This window comes from Lissotriton vulgaris, chromosome 5, assembly GCF_964263255.1.
Source record: "Lissotriton vulgaris chromosome 5, aLisVul1.2, whole genome shotgun sequence".
Classification (NCBI taxonomy): Eukaryota; Metazoa; Chordata; class Amphibia; order Caudata; family Salamandridae; genus Lissotriton; species Lissotriton vulgaris.
Window position 1 is genome coordinate 1,778,798,202 of NC_141693.1, and position 17,582 is coordinate 1,778,815,783.

The 17,582-nt window shown below is 40.7% G+C and overlaps 1 protein-coding gene across 1 annotated transcript in view; it reads right to left on the reverse strand.

Moving 5' to 3' along the window:
• Nucleotides 1-17,582, reverse strand: part of CNTNAP1 (contactin associated protein 1) — a 347,724-nt gene that overhangs the window by 228,184 nt on the left and 101,958 nt on the right. The window contains exon 2 of the mRNA XM_086924095.1: nt 816-917. Within this exon, the coding sequence (XP_086780221.1) occupies nt 816-917 (102 nt within the window). The remainder of the gene's footprint in view (nt 1-815; nt 918-17,582) is intronic.

Here is a 17,582-nt window from a genome sequence, read left to right on the forward strand (position 1 = left end):
CATATTCTGTGCCATAACAGGATTGGTTCCAATGTTATAAGATCTGTGATGTATGGGAACCGCAATTCAGAGTGACAGACATATGAGGAGGTACTCCCGGGACTGCCAAAATATATCTTTAAAACAATTTTTGTCACCTTGTTGAGATTGAAGATCAGAATATCCCCAGAACTTTACGCCATACATGGCTGTTGAAATGCACTTGGCCCTATATATCTGTAGCAACTCATGTAGAGGCCTCCTGCCCAGTTTTTTCGAAATATTAACTTGGGCGGTGGTGGTTTTCGTGAAAGCAAGTTTTCTGGCTTGCACTGCATGAGTCCATGTAGCGTTATGGTAGAATAAAATGCCCAGATAACTAAATCTGTTTATACAATTTATTTTCTGTTTATCAATGTACACATCTCTACATTTGTGGCTACCAGAGCCGCATCTCATAACAAAGGTTTTTGACTTTTTTACCCTCAACCCCAGATCGTGCATGAAAGCCACAAAACTATTTAATATTCTTTGTGGACCCACTTGAGTGCGAGACATCAGAATGGCGTCATCTGCGTACAGTAATGTGGGTATGGGTCGTCCTTCTATTTGGGGGAAGTCTTGGCATGTGTTTGGCAATGCTTGGCCTAAACCATTTATATAAAGATTAAAAAGAAGGGGGCTAACACACAACCTTGCCTTAACCCCTTGTTGATTTGAAACGGGACTGTACATTCTCCATTGGCACTGTACAAACAATCAACAAACCTCACTACCCCAGCCCTAAATACCCATGCTTGTGCCATTACCCCAATCAAAAAAGAAACAATTCTTACTGTGCAGCCTGGCAAAATTAGATGTGTACAAAATGGAGTAGCGTGATGAAGAGTCAAAGGATGTAAAATACAGAGGAGCCACCAGGTCATAATCACATCTTCCTGAAAAAAGAAAACATGCCCATTAGGAAAAGACAATAATTTAATGTCAGTAGCAGAAACTACATTAGACTAATCTGTTATGGTATCAGACTACATTCTCAGCTGCTTTATTGGATATCTGCAATAAGGTATTTGAAGGACCATTTTAAATAGCATATGTTTAGTCCCAATGATTATTTACTGTAGTGCCCCCAAGTCCCTTTGGTGTTGTGACAGTAAAGGAAGAACCTTTTAAAAAACATTTTTCTCAAAAACAGCTCTTGATAACAGTGCTAATCAGGTGTTTGAGAGTCATGCAGGTAAAAAAGTGAGTAGGCCATGCAATTATTTGCAATTATTTGCCAAATTCTATTATTTTAGCAGCTTGTATAGAATATTTGCTCCTTTACAGATATATTTTTTTATTAATATGGAAACATAAATGATAAAAGGTTACTAGGAATAATTACGTTTGGCAATAGGCATAGAACATTGTTAATGTTAAATATATTCAAGTGAATTCTGTAACGTTTAAAGCACCCTTTAGGCCTATAGAGGGCAATCCCCCTTACAGACGGTATCATAAAATATTTTGATAAGTGTAGCCGAAACAATAGTGTCACTATAACAAGCCAAATATTCCACCTACTTCTTTGTGTTTTTATTTAAGAGGTATTTATTGTGTTTTTCTTGGGAAGAGCTGCTCAGCTTAGCTTGGTTGGTAGTGGTCTACTAGAAAGAATTTGTATTTAATCACAAATGGTGCCAGTAGGATACACAATCTATAAATCTACTTTTATTGTTCTTTCAGACACATTTGATTAATTTCACATGTGGTGATAACATTTATCCAATTAGCTATTAAGAAAAACAATCATAATAATTGCATAGGTCAATCTTTAAGGCTTATCGCAGCCAATGAATTTATGCCTGACACATACAAGTTGACCAGTATAATCCTAACTGATACAATGTAGAATGTTCCACTCTTCTAAACTATGAATGATCTCCTGGCTTTGGTTCTGTTTTTTTAGGTCTCCGTTACAAACAGCTTTATACATAAAATTATTTTTGGGTCACTCCAATGCTTATAATTGGATCGTTTTGAAGCCGGTCTCAGTTGTCTCCTCATGATCTGATGGCATTCCTCCCTATTTGTGTGCTTGTTCCGCATGGAGCGTTTCAGTCTCAGTTTCAGTTCCACTGATGATATTGCTTACATGGGAATGCGCTTGTTTTCTGGCTCCCTAGTGTGCTGCTTACCCTCTCACTTTGCTCACTCTCTATAATTCTCCTCCCTCAGCTCGTCCATTGCCTCCTCCACCCTTCCTGATTGTTTTTTATTTATTATAGTCCCCCTTCCCCATCCCTTGCTCCATCATTGCTCCCTCACACCTGCCCGTTTGTCACCCTATTCCCATACCTCCTCCACTTCTTTTTTAAAAAAAGTCTTTTTTTGCCTATTGCCCTATCAGCAGAATATTGTTTTTCACCCATTTCAAGATGGCTACTTGTGTGTGCATGCATTTGCACAGGCAGCAAGAAATATGGCTGCTGAGTGTGCCCTTGCATCCATGGAGACCATCTTTGAATGTATCTGTAATGTTTTATACAAATGTATGTCATTATCCCGCAAACTTTATCCCCACAGGGAAATCACAACGCGGTTGTTACAACGACCGCATTGTGATTCCGCATACCATTACTCCGCAAGTCGGAACAACGACTTACGGAGGGGGGGCGCTGGATGTTGGAATAGTATAATTTACTATTCCAACTCCAGTCTGTGCAAACAGTAGAGAAGGTGTTGGACTTTAAATCCAACACCTCCACCCCCCTCCGCAAGTCGTTGTTCCGACTTGCGGAGTAATGGTATGCGGAATCACAACGCGGTCTTTGTAACAACCGCGTTGTGATTCCCTGCGGGGATAAAGTTTTGTGGTAAACGTTGTTTACCGTTTTATACATCTGCTGTTATCTTAAACAAGAAGCATTGACAAAGTCAAAAGGTTTAACTGCCAAAACCTAATGACTTTGCCAAGCTTGATTTAAAGATTGAAATACTCTGATCCTTACTCTTCTGTGTGTGTGTGTGTGTGATCACACAAGGACTCATCTCTGCACTGAAGACTTCACAAATGCTAATGTGACAAAATCATCCTAATTATGATGCACAATAGGTGTTTTTATTGCATATCATGGGTTGCCCCTCTGTTATGAAGTTGACCTCTGCACATCACGGTAGGATACATATGTATGACTTGTTGGTAGGCTCATTCCAATTTAGCACCGACTGGCCGTCTTTCCCCCAATATTTAATATTGACAAGTATTTATAAGTAATTCCTTTGGGACCATTGTTGTTTCCCATTTTACTTCAGTCCACAGTCATGTGCAGTGTTGGGCATCCCTATTTTTTGGTCATTTTTGTCAACATTATGTGAAGTGCTCATTGGACTTTCAGCCAGAAGTCAAGAAAACCACCATGTTCACTAAAGGCAACAGGAGACCATGGGCCAGATTTAGGTCGCCCAATACCGGTCGGTAACGGTTTACCACCCAAACCTACTCAACACACTCAAAAATCCTAGACTATATCTTGATAGATACCAAATCCTGGTGCACGGTAGTGGACTTTAAAATTGAACCCTGCTTTGACAGCGACCACAACACACTCATTTTAGAACTATTAGCACCATGCTCGAGGAGTACACCAAGTCTGGAAATACCAACTGATGACAGACTAACCCTCACTAGCTGCAGGAGGCGAGTTAGATGGACAGACTTAAGTCAATCACAAGAAAAACTAGCACTCCTATACCAGACTGCTATTCCTATCCTCGAAAACATAATGCAGTCTGTGCAAGAGGATGGCATAACAATTGATCTCGAGAGGGTTTTCATTACCCACTCTAGTCTGATATCCACTATGGAAGAATTTTTTTCCCCAAACCAAAAATCTATGGCTAAAAGTAACCTCAAACATCCCTGGTATAGCGGGGAATGTCAAAAAACAAGAACTGCCCTGATGGATGCTATTAAGGCCAAGGATAGGTCCTTGATTAAAACTAGTAGAGCAGCCTACCGCAAAACCACAGACAAGGCCAAAAAAGGGTGGGAGAATGCAAAGTGGGACACCCTGAGAAGTGCTTTAGGTGCTCACGACATGAGGACTTTTTGGCTTACAGGTAATACTGGTAGTGCCAATAGGAACTCTGCAGTAGCTCCAAACTTATTGGCGGATGTGTGGATGGACCATTTTCAGTCCCTCTACTCGAGCGCAGAAACAGAAGCTGGCAGTCCAGATAATGACCACTTCCCCTCACAGGACAGCACTGCTGTTTATAATATAATACCTCCTGGGGATAACCAAGACAGTCCAACGATTACCCTTAAAGAGTTAATTGGTGCTTTGAGTAAAATAGCCCCAGCTAAAGCCCCTGGGTTAGACAAAATACCTGGGGATCTTTACCGTAGCAAACCTACTATCTGGGCCCCATACTTTTGGATTCTTTTTAACGCAATATTACAAGGCATGGATCCTCACAACCTGGACTGGTGCAAAATTATCCTTGTCTTAAAAAAAGGCCTTACCGATATCAGCCAAAATATGTTTGTGCGAGTGCTGCTTGGTCGTTTACATAGATGGATGGAGGAGCACAATGTTTTGAGTCAGCTACAAGCAGAGTTTAGGGAAAAAAATGTCTACTCTGGATCAGATCTTCAGGCTACAACCAATACACTGGAAGAGCGTGTGTATCGAGGGTGGCAGCCTCTACCTAATATTTGTAGACCTGAGATTTGCATTCGACTTGGTTCCAAGAGACAAATTGTGGGGTATTCTTCATGAGCTAGGTGTCCCGATCTACTTGTGCCAAATGTTGAAGCGACTACATAAGGGAAACTTTGCCCGAATATGGTTCAGTAAATATGGGGAACTCACTACTCCTCTCCCAGTAGTAATGGGAGTTCAACAGGGATTCGTCCTAGCTTTAACACTTTTCTGTCTTTTTATAAATGGGTTAATTGAATTTTTACACTTAGAGCAAGATTTAGATGCACCCAAATTGGCGACTCATAAAATTCCGGCAATGATGTTCACCAATGACACCTTGCTAATCTCTAAATTCCAATGGGCATACAGAGAATTCTCAATCAATTTGTCCTTTTCTGTAAGGAAAGGGGTCTCGAGAATAATTCACAAAAGAGGAAGTACATGGTCTTTAACCAAGGAAAATGTACCCCACCAAATCCATGCCTGGATGGCATCTCTCCAGAAAGGGTACCGGTTTTTGAGTACCTTGGCTTAACAATCACTGACAAAATGGAAGGGGTGCTCAAATTTAAAAATCCAGTCTGAAATTAGGCCAAACAACGGTGGGTTTGGCCAAAGTATTCCGAAACTCTGGCCACAAACCAGTTGTCCCATTATTGGAAATATATAAGACCCAAGCTAGAGGAGCATCTGTTTACGGAGCGGAACTTTGGGGGTACAGCAACTCTATCAGTTTTACTCAGGCTGAAAATTCTTTTGTAAGACAACTATTCGGTCTCCCCCATAGTTTCCCCCTTACTCCACTCAGAAGAGATTTGGAAGTCAGACCAATCGTAGAGGTTGTTGCCCTTAGACCCCTTCTATTCAAGCGTCGTCTTTGGGCCACCCCAGAACTAGCTAGCTTTAGAAAAGAACTAAAGGAGGTGATCATTCTACCCGGTGCAGGAAAAATCCCATGGTTATCTTACATATGAAACATGCTTGTATCCATGGGAGTGGGTCATATGTCGTCTAGTACAGAAACAAGCTGCAATACTGTGTCAAAAAAAGAAGTTAAAGTATCTATATTGGGAGCATAAATTGACCATGATACAGGGGAGTTGCACAACTGGCAGACTCACTATAGCGTTCCTAGAAATTAAAGACCAGTATAGACTAGAGCTGGCTCTGGACGACAATGAACCGGCAGCGGCTAGGAAGCTATACCTGCAATTCAGGCATGCGGTACTCCCCTTGCGTGCCTTTACATCCAAATGGGCTGGTTCAGAATGCTCGGTCTGCCCAGCATGTAATACTGGAGTTTAAACCAAACAATACGTATTATTCTCTTGCCCTGGGTACAAGAAAGCTAGAAAACGATGGCTTACACAGATCTGCAGAAATCTGGGAACCAGGCATCGTGTAGAGGCGTACAGGATTTTGAAATATAATGCCAGCCTTCACATAGTTTATCCGTTAGCAGGTTTCTTGTTCTCCATGTGGTGAACACAAAGAGTTTACCTAAAATGTCCCCCATAACACTGTGATCATTAACGGTCAAATTTTAGAGTTCAATAGTTTGCACAACATAAGGAGGTGCAGGTTAGCCACACATTGTTTATTTGTTGCCTAGCACATGTTAACCTGGCTAGCATGTGTGTAGGCCAATGTTCATAGTTGATGATACATTTTTGCACTTCTGTATTAAATATCCTGATGATTGCTATTTATTAAATAGTATGGCCCTGCCGCAACTCTAGTTACACATACACATAGCACTTTAATACAAGTCAAGAGCTGTATGCACTGTATTAATTTTAGTTGCTAATAGATCCATAATGAACGTGGTTGACAAAAATGTCTTCTTAGGGTATTTATCTGCAAATGAATTTACAAAATAGTCTGTGATATATGCCAACATTATAGTTTCAAACAGTCTAGCTGCCCCAGGATATTGATGGATTTGGACAGACGTAAAATGTTTCTAGTTGTTTTTATCTAATGTTCTAATCATGTCATATTTGTATATGGGGATTTGCATAATTGCTTTTATGCCCTTTCGCCCGAAATAAAGTTTTACTAAAGAAAGAAAGGTTATCCCTGGCCTTAGTATTTGGCGCCGCCCCAGCCTTGTAAATCGGGTGCAGCATCAAAAATCAATGGGTGTCGCGGCGGAACTCCCACAGCAACACCCATTGCGCGCCCCTTTGCCGCAGAGGACTGTGGCAAAAAGAGGCATATTTACAAGGTGGCTTAGCGCAGCCTTGTAAATATGGGGAATGCTGCTATGCCACCAGAGCATCATAAAAAGTGATGCTCCATTGACCTTAAGGGCTTGTAAATATGTCCCATAGACTTTTATCAACTATACTTTTTATATTGGTCATAAAGTTGAACATTAAGGATCTTCTTCAGACTCTGGCAGACAGTCCGCTTCTCCACCAGAATGCTGTGGCCTCTTCCACTCTGGCTGAGGACCATCCAACCTATATAGAGACGTGCCTTGAAGTGAAACGCTGCAGCATACTTGTTTAAAGTACCCTGAGGTATCTGGGTCATTATCTAGTCTTTTCTACAGAACCATCAATATGATTCTACTTCAGAATGGTATAGCAGTTCTGTATTAATGGGCGATTGCTGGCTGAAAAGCAGAGGAGCTTGTTGTAGTGATGAAGGTCCACACAGGAAGGATAAACTTCAGGGAGCTTTATTGTAGATAGTTAAAAGTACAACAAGTAGTCACGTTCTCAAGAGCAGCGCCACCAGGAGCAGCCTGCCTGCTGCTCAGCCCATGCTCAACTGTCACCTCACAGTCTCTCAATATTCCAAGGCACATCATGACTCCAACATTCTATTGAGCACCCAGCACAAACACTGGCTGAGCAGGAGGTGTAAATCACATAACATTAACAAGAGCAGGATACTACACTTGTGTAATTCTATTAACTCATCGTCCCAAAGTTGAGTACTTCGCAAAGAAAAATTGCCTGAAATTGTGTATATATATATATATATATATATATATATATATATATATGGTGAGAGATGGGAAATAGATATTTTTTTATTGTAAGTTTCGCATCATTCACTATACGTGATCCTGAGCTCTAGCTACTCTACATAACGGGAAGCAAAGTAAACAAGGCTGCAAACACAATTTGATGAAAGACCACGGTTAGATACATATATGGCGCTGGGTCATCTAGGCGACACTGGGCTCTGTGGTTATATCAGGTGACAAGCATATGGGACTAAAAGGGCTGAACCTGAGGTATATGGTGCTGAGTGGAGATGCTTAGATACAGGTTCTGCATGTGGTTGAAACACAGTAGACCACACTAGAAATCACTTCCAGAATAACTCTGCTGTAGCTTTCTGGAAGTTTATTTCAAGGTTAAACTTGCAGACTGTGCATATATCGTGAGTTAATAACAACTACCTGTTTTTGTTATACAGTGCATACTCCAACCATTGTCGCTGTTTCATTGTGGTGCAAATAAAAGATGCCAACTATTCTCTAATGTAATGGTACCCAATTTATCAACCTCAGATGATGGAGGGATGAGAGGGCTCTGATGAAATTCAAAACATAGGCCTGTACATTACAATGTGTATCATCAGTTAGCACCTAGCAAAATGAACCATCTGACTGATAGTCTATAACATTTGAGGCCCCAAACACAAACTGCATTTTGTGGTAAGTTTAGTAGTACAAAATTCTATTCACAAACCTAGGAGTTGAGATCTCCTCCTCCAGATCTCCTATCTTTTTATGGGGAGATCCTCACACAATTAAGTTTAATACTCAGCTGTAAATGCAGGAGGTACCAGTGAGCGTAGCTAAAAAATAGGGCATACCCACAACAAAATAGATAGTGTTTATAGAGGTGCAGGCAAAATAGTAAGAGCAAGCCTATTGCTTTTCACAAACTGTACTTCTAAATGTACTACAGCTAAAAAGGTCCCACAACAGTAGTAAATGTATTCGATCTCAGATCTGAAAGTACAGCACCACACATGGCAAGGTGTGTGTGTCGGAATTCCTGCAATCATGTTCTTCACAAGCTGTTTCTCCTCAGTAACGTCTTCACAATAACTGTGCTTATGTAAATATGTGCTATGTTTTGGCCATAGAGGATCCGACGCGTTTCAACTCCAGGATTGAGTCTTACTGACGTAAAAATTACATTAACCCTTTCTCAGTATTCTGCTCCAGTATTTCAATCTCATTAATACATGTTGCACAATAACAAGGTCACTCCTTTTTTTACGAAAAAAGAAAGAGATCTTCTTGAAATTGGGTGATGCATTCCACCAATGAAACAGTCTAACATAGCACAGAGGTGACAAGAAGTGGTATTTGGTTGAATTGTAATGCCAGATCCTGTATGACATATTTAGCTGAAACATGTGATATGTACTATACAAGTACACTACAAAAAGGCCACCGTCTGCAAACATGGCCAACAGATTAATCAATCCGGGGGGAGAGCTACATTAGAAGTCAAGATATTCCTAATTTTGAAACAAAAAGAGAAAATCAGAAGACTAGGTTTATCTATCTATGATATGAGTACCTGGAATATAATCTCAATTACCATCAACATCAGAAGTGCCCCAATCCCTCTATAATTCTGAAAGGAGCTGAAAACCCACCTCTTCAGAGACCACCAATTCCCTACACGGTAGCAATCAATGCCCATGAATATGCTGCCTCATTCACTGTAAATGACTTAATATCATATCTCAGTTTTGTGTATCGATTTAAATTTCCGTATGAATTTCCCAATTCATGCCCTTATATAGGTATAATTCACATTGCCCTTATATAGGCTTAGAAATCCAGTCCTTATTTAGGCATAGTCCATGCTACCCAAATACAGGAACGGCTTCTTCCATCCGTTCATCTACGTCACAACGAGTTCTTGGAAACCAGACTCTAAAGCGTTAGGGACTTCCCCTTGCCTGGATATTGATTTCTCCAAGAACTCATTTATTATGCATGAACATCTATTCCTCCGGGGTTCATTCATGACGTTCATATGCCCGACATTTACGTCAATACTGGCATTCCTAAACGCCTTCAAGGTATAAAAATAACTTCACTTGCTATGGCAAAGCATGGTGTGGTTCGGTGCAGTTCGACTACATACTTGCATGATGCAGCTTCGCATTCTGTCTTATGATTGTAGCAGTTCACATCTCTTGCATGAGAAAGAAGACTGTTCTCTCTATTTTTGTGTAACTCTATAGAAAAGAAGCATGCACGATTGACTGAGTGAAATAGTTATCTATTGTTTCCACGACTCTGAAGATATTGTTCCGACTCTAAGGGAAACAAAGTTGTCATGTTTATGAGGTTGTCAGAGACGAATCCCTTCTTGTTGATTCGAGACGTTTCTAGTGACCTCTGAGTTAGCTGGCACACACACAATTAAATGTAATATACTCGATAGATACTGGCCTCAGTCCTGTGTAAAATAAATAGTGTATGTTATTCCAATGCGCAGAGCCTATCAGGGATATAGGAACTACACTACATTAGGCTTCCAGCCAATATTCAGTGATCCAATGGTTCTAGCAAGGATCAACCTCTACAAATGTTTATCCATACATAATATATACATACAAACATACTTAAGTCTAAATCAGTTACCAACTCAAAAGACAGATTTAGCATCATTTTTAATGACTGCTAAAAATTGGTCGATCGCCAATTACCTTAATCTAAATCTGTCCAAATCAAATAGGTCTGCTTATTCAGATTCAGACTTCATACTGGGACACCACTCACCAGTCAGCTTCTATGACCTGTTATCTTGAATTGTCAGAAACATTTGTATCATGCAAAATGTTAACCTCTAGGAGTAGATTCCTTTGGTAATCAAAGGTTGGCACTTTCCGCTGTGGATCCTGAAGTGGACATTGCTAGATATTTCCTTCTACCACCATTTATCCACAATGAATGATCTTGTTTCTTCATGGCTTGCTATTGGAAACTAAATACATCTACCAAAACAAGTGTGGCTGCAGTGTACAAAACAGGCTGAATATTAAATAGACTGCAAAAGTATGACCACATTTATTCATGTCTGTGGGGATTACACAGGCTGCTGGTAAAGTAGCACATTATATTTATTTATTTATTCATGTATTTATTTTTCTGTTCAACTGATATTCAGTAAGGTACAGTCCTTGCTGCAGCCAGCTCAACCTCAGCTACTGAAGCACTGTGTAAGGAAACATATGAGTCACTTGATGTCACTTCAGTTTTTAGTCATGGGGTCATCTGGATGGTTTTCATAGTCAGCTCCATCCATCATCTACCTGTGTTCGCCCTAAGTTGGCGGGTATGCCCAGACATGTGTCCCTTGCTCACTTTGCCACTGGATTCAAGCTAGCCTGGCTGATAAGGGCTGTTAGCCTGAAACCAATACCAGGATACTTGTTTCCGGTCCAGGGAAGACATGGCTTTGCAGTTCGGGCTGGACTGTTCCCATGAGGCACAGGGTCAAGACTGATTAGCATATAGATGTGTCTGAACTGGGTTGGCAAAGTTAGCTTAAGAACGATGATGGATTCAACCCAGATCTGTGACTGGGAGTGAGTGTCTGAAAAGTTTCAGTGCTCCATCCATCATCTCCTTTTTTCTTGTGTTTGCTTTGTTTGTCCTAAGTTGGCATGGTATGCCCAGACGTGGGTCCCTTGCTCACTTTGCCACTGGATTCAAGCGAGCCTGGCTGAGGAGGGCTGTTAGCCTGAAACTGGTCCTAGGATGCCTGTTTCCGGTCCAGGGAAGACATGGCTTGGCAGTTCAGGCTGGACTGTTCTCATGAGGCACAGGGTCAAGATTGATTTGCATATACCTGTGTCTGAACTTGGGTGGCGAAGTGAGCTAAAGAACTATGACGGATTCAACCCAGATCTGTGATTGGGGATGAATGTCTGAAAAGTTTCAGCGCTCCGTCCATCATCTCCTTGTGTTTGCCATGGTTCTCATATTCAGACATGAAGGCCTCGGTCCTGAGGCTTGTCTTGAGCTGTATCTTAAACTCTGCCAAATTTAGGACATTTCATAATCTTTTGCAAAGCGTTCCAGAGTTGGGTGCCCAGAACTGAGGAGGTTGTCCTGGTGCAAGACTTGCAATTATTTTTTTCTTGAGTAATCAGATTTGCCTTGCTGGACCTCAAGTTGTGATCAGGTGTGTAGATTAGGGGTGTGCAAAACATGCATCATTTACTTTCGCATAATTTTACAAAATGTCATCAAAATTACACATAATTCCCACATGTGGCACTGTATTTTAGCCCAGTAGGCGCCTTGGCATAAATTTCTAATGTGAGAACACACAAAAATATAGTACAAAAAAACAGTCATTCATTCCATTTTGCGTTTGCTGTCATTATTTACCACAAATGCCATATAATTATACATAGTAGCTTAATGGCATCATTTTGGGTCAAGCACAAAGTGAAATTTCTGAAATTACACAAATTATGCTAACTTAGTTTAAATTTGACCCAGGCCTAGTTTACATGAAAGATATGGACTGCAAGTGTCTCAGGCCACCAACTTTAAAAATAGTTGAGAGAAATTAGAATGTTTTTCTCTGCACTCCTGGAAGTCAGTAAAGGGTTTTTGGGTTGTCATAGTGATTGTAAAAATTGAAGAGGAACTGACACGTGACTTGGAGTGTTATCTAATTCAAATATTGTATTAATTGAATGGTAATCGATGGATTCAAGGAAGCAAACAGTGAGTTAGGGGAATATTACATACTCTTCCAATGTAAATCCCATGTATGTGAATATTTTTCTTATTTATTTTTATGTATTTATTTGAAGCATCAAGTAACATTTTAATCAAAAAGGTTGTATATTAAGCCAAGTATATATTACAGATCATAGGGCTGGATGTACCAAAGTCTTTTGCATTTCTTAAAGGGCTGAAACGCAATTTCAGTCGGTTCAGAAATACAAAACAGCTTTTTCTTCTTTACAAAGGACTTTAGGGAATTGTAAAATGTGATTTATACCCAGTGGAAATTGCATTTTGCAATTCCCTTAATAGTAATTTGGAAGTTACAAAACCAATCAGGTCGTAACTAGAAAGTGTACTTAGATTGTTGTGTAAAATGCAAGACCAGCAAGGACAAATACAAACCTTACTACAGTATAGCAGAAGTAGCTACAGTATTTCATAAATGATTTAGTGGAGTTTTTCACTCACTATAGGCCTGATGGACTATACCTTTTCTCAAACCGAGGATGGGCAAATTGTACACCAACTGATTAGCGAACGGGAATGTAATTTCTGAGACAGCCTAGGTACTATGTATAATCCGAGGGGTAGCTTTCCCTTTGAGAACCAGTTGCTGTCCCAACTTGAGAGGTGGTATAATTTCAATGGCTTACAACCACAACTGAGGTCACAAACCACTGACGCTGGACTTAGTGATTCGCAAAGAGTCGAGAAACGCCACTTTCAACCCCACATGCACAATTAGGAAAAGGGTTGCAATACCCCCTTCATGAGTTGGAAAGACTTCTACGACAAGTTAAAGGATGCTGAACATTGAGAACTGTGAACATTGTGTACATGAGAACCCGAATTTTGGGAAAAATGTTGGAAATTTGCCACGCCCTTAACAAAAAACATTCTTTTTCTGGACTGCACCAAAAATGTGAAATTCTCTTCCGCTCTCCATACTCACGTTCAGTAAAGAACTCAAAAGCAATGTGCAATGTCCAAGTAATTACTTATCATTTCTATTAAAGCACACACTATGAATGACCCAGTGAGGCTTGTCTAACCTGACCTCATTGGCCCAGTCACATTTCCGGATTTCCCAACCCCTCATTGGTCAAAGAAAAGAACTTGCCTGGCTTTTGTCACCATCTTCCTGGCTAGTTTTGACTCCAAACCAGATGCCTTTTCTCTCCATCACATTGCTTTTCCTTGCAGACTAGTCATCGCAAGCAACCTTTTCGTCTATTATTTTTTCCTCTCACTCTTTTGTTTTCTTGTATTACCGCATCCCGGTATGTACCATTATTGTGACCTTATGCATCCTCTATCTGCATGCCAGAGTGTACAGTTATTTTTTTTATTGTTGTACACATTGCCCTTTTGCCCGTTTGAAGACAAATATAAACTTAAGAAAATCCTATAAATAAATGAATGAATTGATTGGTTAGTGGATAGAAATGTCATTGCCTACCATTGCCTCACGCAAACCTTGTGGGTAAAGTTTTCTTTGGGCTGTATTTTGACCTCCTGTACAAGTGCTGTGACACTTTTGTTGAGAATCGCATATTATGCCAAGTGACTGGCTGATGAAGTAAGCATTGACAAGACCAAGAGGTCTGAGTTCAATGTTCTAATACATGCAATTTTACCACATTAAAATGAGACTAACAGTAAGGAGGTAGCAAGAGTGGACAGAGAGGGCTATTGTTGCAAAGTAGTCCCACTTGCAGTTCAATTCAATCACTGGAGTAGAAGTGGAAGGATACATTTAAACAGCCAATAACATTGAGTGGGAGATGAAGGCTCTACTAGGCTGAGCTAAGAAGTCATTGACAAAGTCTCAGGCCATTGGCTGAAAGCAGATAGTATATGAAAGCCATTATGTGAAAGGTGAGGACCAAAAGGCCACTCTATGTATATTGTTAGGAAAAGGTCTTCATGACAACTGTGCTGTCAAAACCTAGACTCAAAAGTGAATATCTTTATGAGCACAAGCCTGTTGTTGTTATCGTTTCACTGTAATACATTACAGTTTGATTACATCAGCAAGAGACAAAGATACTTTTTTCTTCAATAATTCAACACTGATTTAAAATTGTGATAACATTACACGTAAATATTAATGGTTACCGTTCTACAAGGTGAAATAGGCTACTTTTAAATGTTGTTTGCAGTTTGGTTCCTACAGGGATCAGTAGTGTCAAAGTGACCTTTCAGTTACATCTTTTGATTCAGATCCTTCAAGTCAGTAATATATGAACTATTGAGGTATACCTCAAAATTTGAGAAGGTGTGGGAGCCCCGAAAAAGCCACTATGGCCTTGATGACACGAATAGGACCCTCCCACAGACACCACAGATGAAATTAACTGGTAGGCGTGTGACGGTGTTGCTGGAATATAAATTTACCTTGAAAAAACAAAAGACAAGAGGTGTCTGGCAAAACTGGAACAGTTGGTTTAATTAAACGCTTCAGCCGGCAAACATCCACAGAAACAGGACTGAGGACGGCCTCAATATACATTTGTTCTGAGTGTCCTTATATAAAGTCTTTGGAGCATCATAAAACAATGTAGATCTCATTTTAGAGAAAGGAATGCAGGCCTAGTCATGGGGTATAAATCAGGCAACCTAATAGTGAATGCAGGTGGGCCTCGACCTTGCGCGAGAAGTACCCAGATATCCAATATGGTGAGCGCTTGATCGCTGCATGTACTGAGTGTGGCGTGCTCTGATTGGCTGAGTGTTCCTAACTTCAGGTGGCATCTAACTTTATGGTGTTTTAGGAACGTGCGCACCACTCCAGCCATATGTGCTTTTGGGGGCCAGTCTTCTATGAACACTGTGGTGTTGCTGCCTGTGGGACTAATCTGGTCTTTTCCTGTTTGTGTGTTTGCCCGGCTGGTCATGTGCCATCCCACCTGTGTACTGTCAATCAGTAGCCACAGGCCTAGGTCACAGGGCCTACCTGACCCCATTTTTCATACTCTTGGTTGATGGAGAGGTCATTGCCGGAGATTTTGACAACAGTGACTTAATCTTATTTTTTGAATATACATGTATCCTTGAGTAGCGTGACAGCAATACTGCCAAATGATTTTCTCTTGGGAGGTCAGGAATGAGATATCGGGCTACTGCATCACACATTTTTTGGCATCAATATGTGGATTTGTCCTGCCACAATTTGTCATATTCAAACAAGCCCTTCAATTGTTAATATTATGATTCACCGATCTTCTGTAGGAGAAAACAAAATGTTGAAAAAAACATGGGATAATGTAGCCATGATCAAAATACATTGGCCCAGATGAGCAGCCTATCCAAGCAATCACAAAAAATGAAAAACACATGTAAGCAAATGAAGGGGATGGACCCAACAGACACACCCTCTGTGTACTTCTTATTGTACTTTTTGAAGAATGATTGCATTAGATCTTCCAGACAGCCAAAGCTGTCTGTGTCCAAACCAAAAAATTGAACCATTAGTAAATTCTCCGCATGAAAATCAAGAGTAATGGATTTTTTTTTACAATGTTCCCATTTGTGCCAAGCAGTGCTGATCAGAAGCAGCAGCAGCTCTGCACACCATGTGGTGAAAGTCCAGGCTTTGGCAGCAGCTGTTCACACATACAGGCCTCACCCAGGATTAGTTGCTGGATCAACACTACGAACTAGATTTCAAAGCACGTGGAGAGGTGCAATTAGATAATGCAGAGGACATGGCCGTAGTAGAATGTAATGAAGATCACGCCTGCGCTGTTACAATTGTACCGCGTCACCGTCGCCACCTGTGCTGGAAAAATATAGAGTGTCTTACTGGACAAAAAAGTACCAAAATCAGTATTCAACAAGCTATTTATTTAAAATGTTATACTCCACTATTAGCTAGCTGTAAACCCCTCAATAATTCATTTGGAATGAAATAGTATATCAGGCCTTGTAACACCAGTAGTAAATAACATTATACACCATGATACCGTCTACCAAAGGAGATTTCTAGAGGTATTGTATTGTACCTCAGGCAAGTTCAGTTTATTTTTCTTCAGCCGACAAAGGACAAAAACAAAACACCCAATAAGTCGCAGATTTTTTTTTTGTTTGTTTTTTGCTTTGTTGAGGAAAAGCATTACCCAGAAAAAAAAGTGTTTTTTATTTTGCTCTGGAAAAGAATGGCCCGACCTCCTGGTCCAGATACATAATTTTTAACCAGTCGGGTTGAAAATCCCAAATTGAGCCTCATATCACCATCATTAACGGCATCGACATCGCACTGAACTAGAAGCTGAAACTGGTGGAAAAGGGATCTGAGGAAGTCTCGAGGCAGAGAAAATGGTTGTATATCACTAGCATGAAAACAGAATTACTGCGCCTGCACTCTCAAGATCCATCACCCATCTAAATTTGCTGAAGGGTAGCTGAAATTTTGCTTAGGCTACTTATAGACAGCAAGTAACTTGGGAGTGCTCTTCGGCAGCCACTCTACCAGCACAAATGTTAAACAAGCATTGGCAAAGCCAACAGGTTTCGCCTATGCAAAATCTATTGGCGTTATCAATGTTTTTTAATTGCGGCACAGCAGCACGAGCTGCTGTACAAAATTGCTTAAATGAAATTTTAAAAAAAGCACTATGACACGGCCAGCACTGACCCTGTCATAGTGCTTTTTAAAAACTTTACGACATGTTACAAAGCAGCCCGTGCTGCAGTGCAACATGTAAAACAAGCAATGGCAAAGCCAATAGGTCTCGTCTTTGCAATAGCTATTGGCTTTGCCAATGTTCTTTAGCCACGCTGTACACCAGCGTTGCTGCTGTTCAGCAAAGCTAAAAGTTAGTGGCATAGATGAGAGTGGTGTGGAGTGTCATAGAGTGGAATGGCAAACAGTAGAGTGTTGTAGGGTGGAGTGGCATAGAGTGTTGTGTATCGGAGTGGCATATAGTGGAGTCACATAGAGTGGAGTTGAGTGGACTGGCATACAGAGCATTGGCACAGAGGCTTTCAGAGTATAGTGGCGTAGAGTGCAGTAGTGTAGGGGGCAGCGGCATGTATTGCAGGGCATACTTGCAGTGTCGTAGATTAGAGTGTTGCACAGTAAAGTGCAGTGGCATAGAGTGCAGTGGCATAGAGTGCAATGGTGCAGAGTGGAGTAGAGTAATGCAAAGTAGGGTGGTGTAGCATAGAGC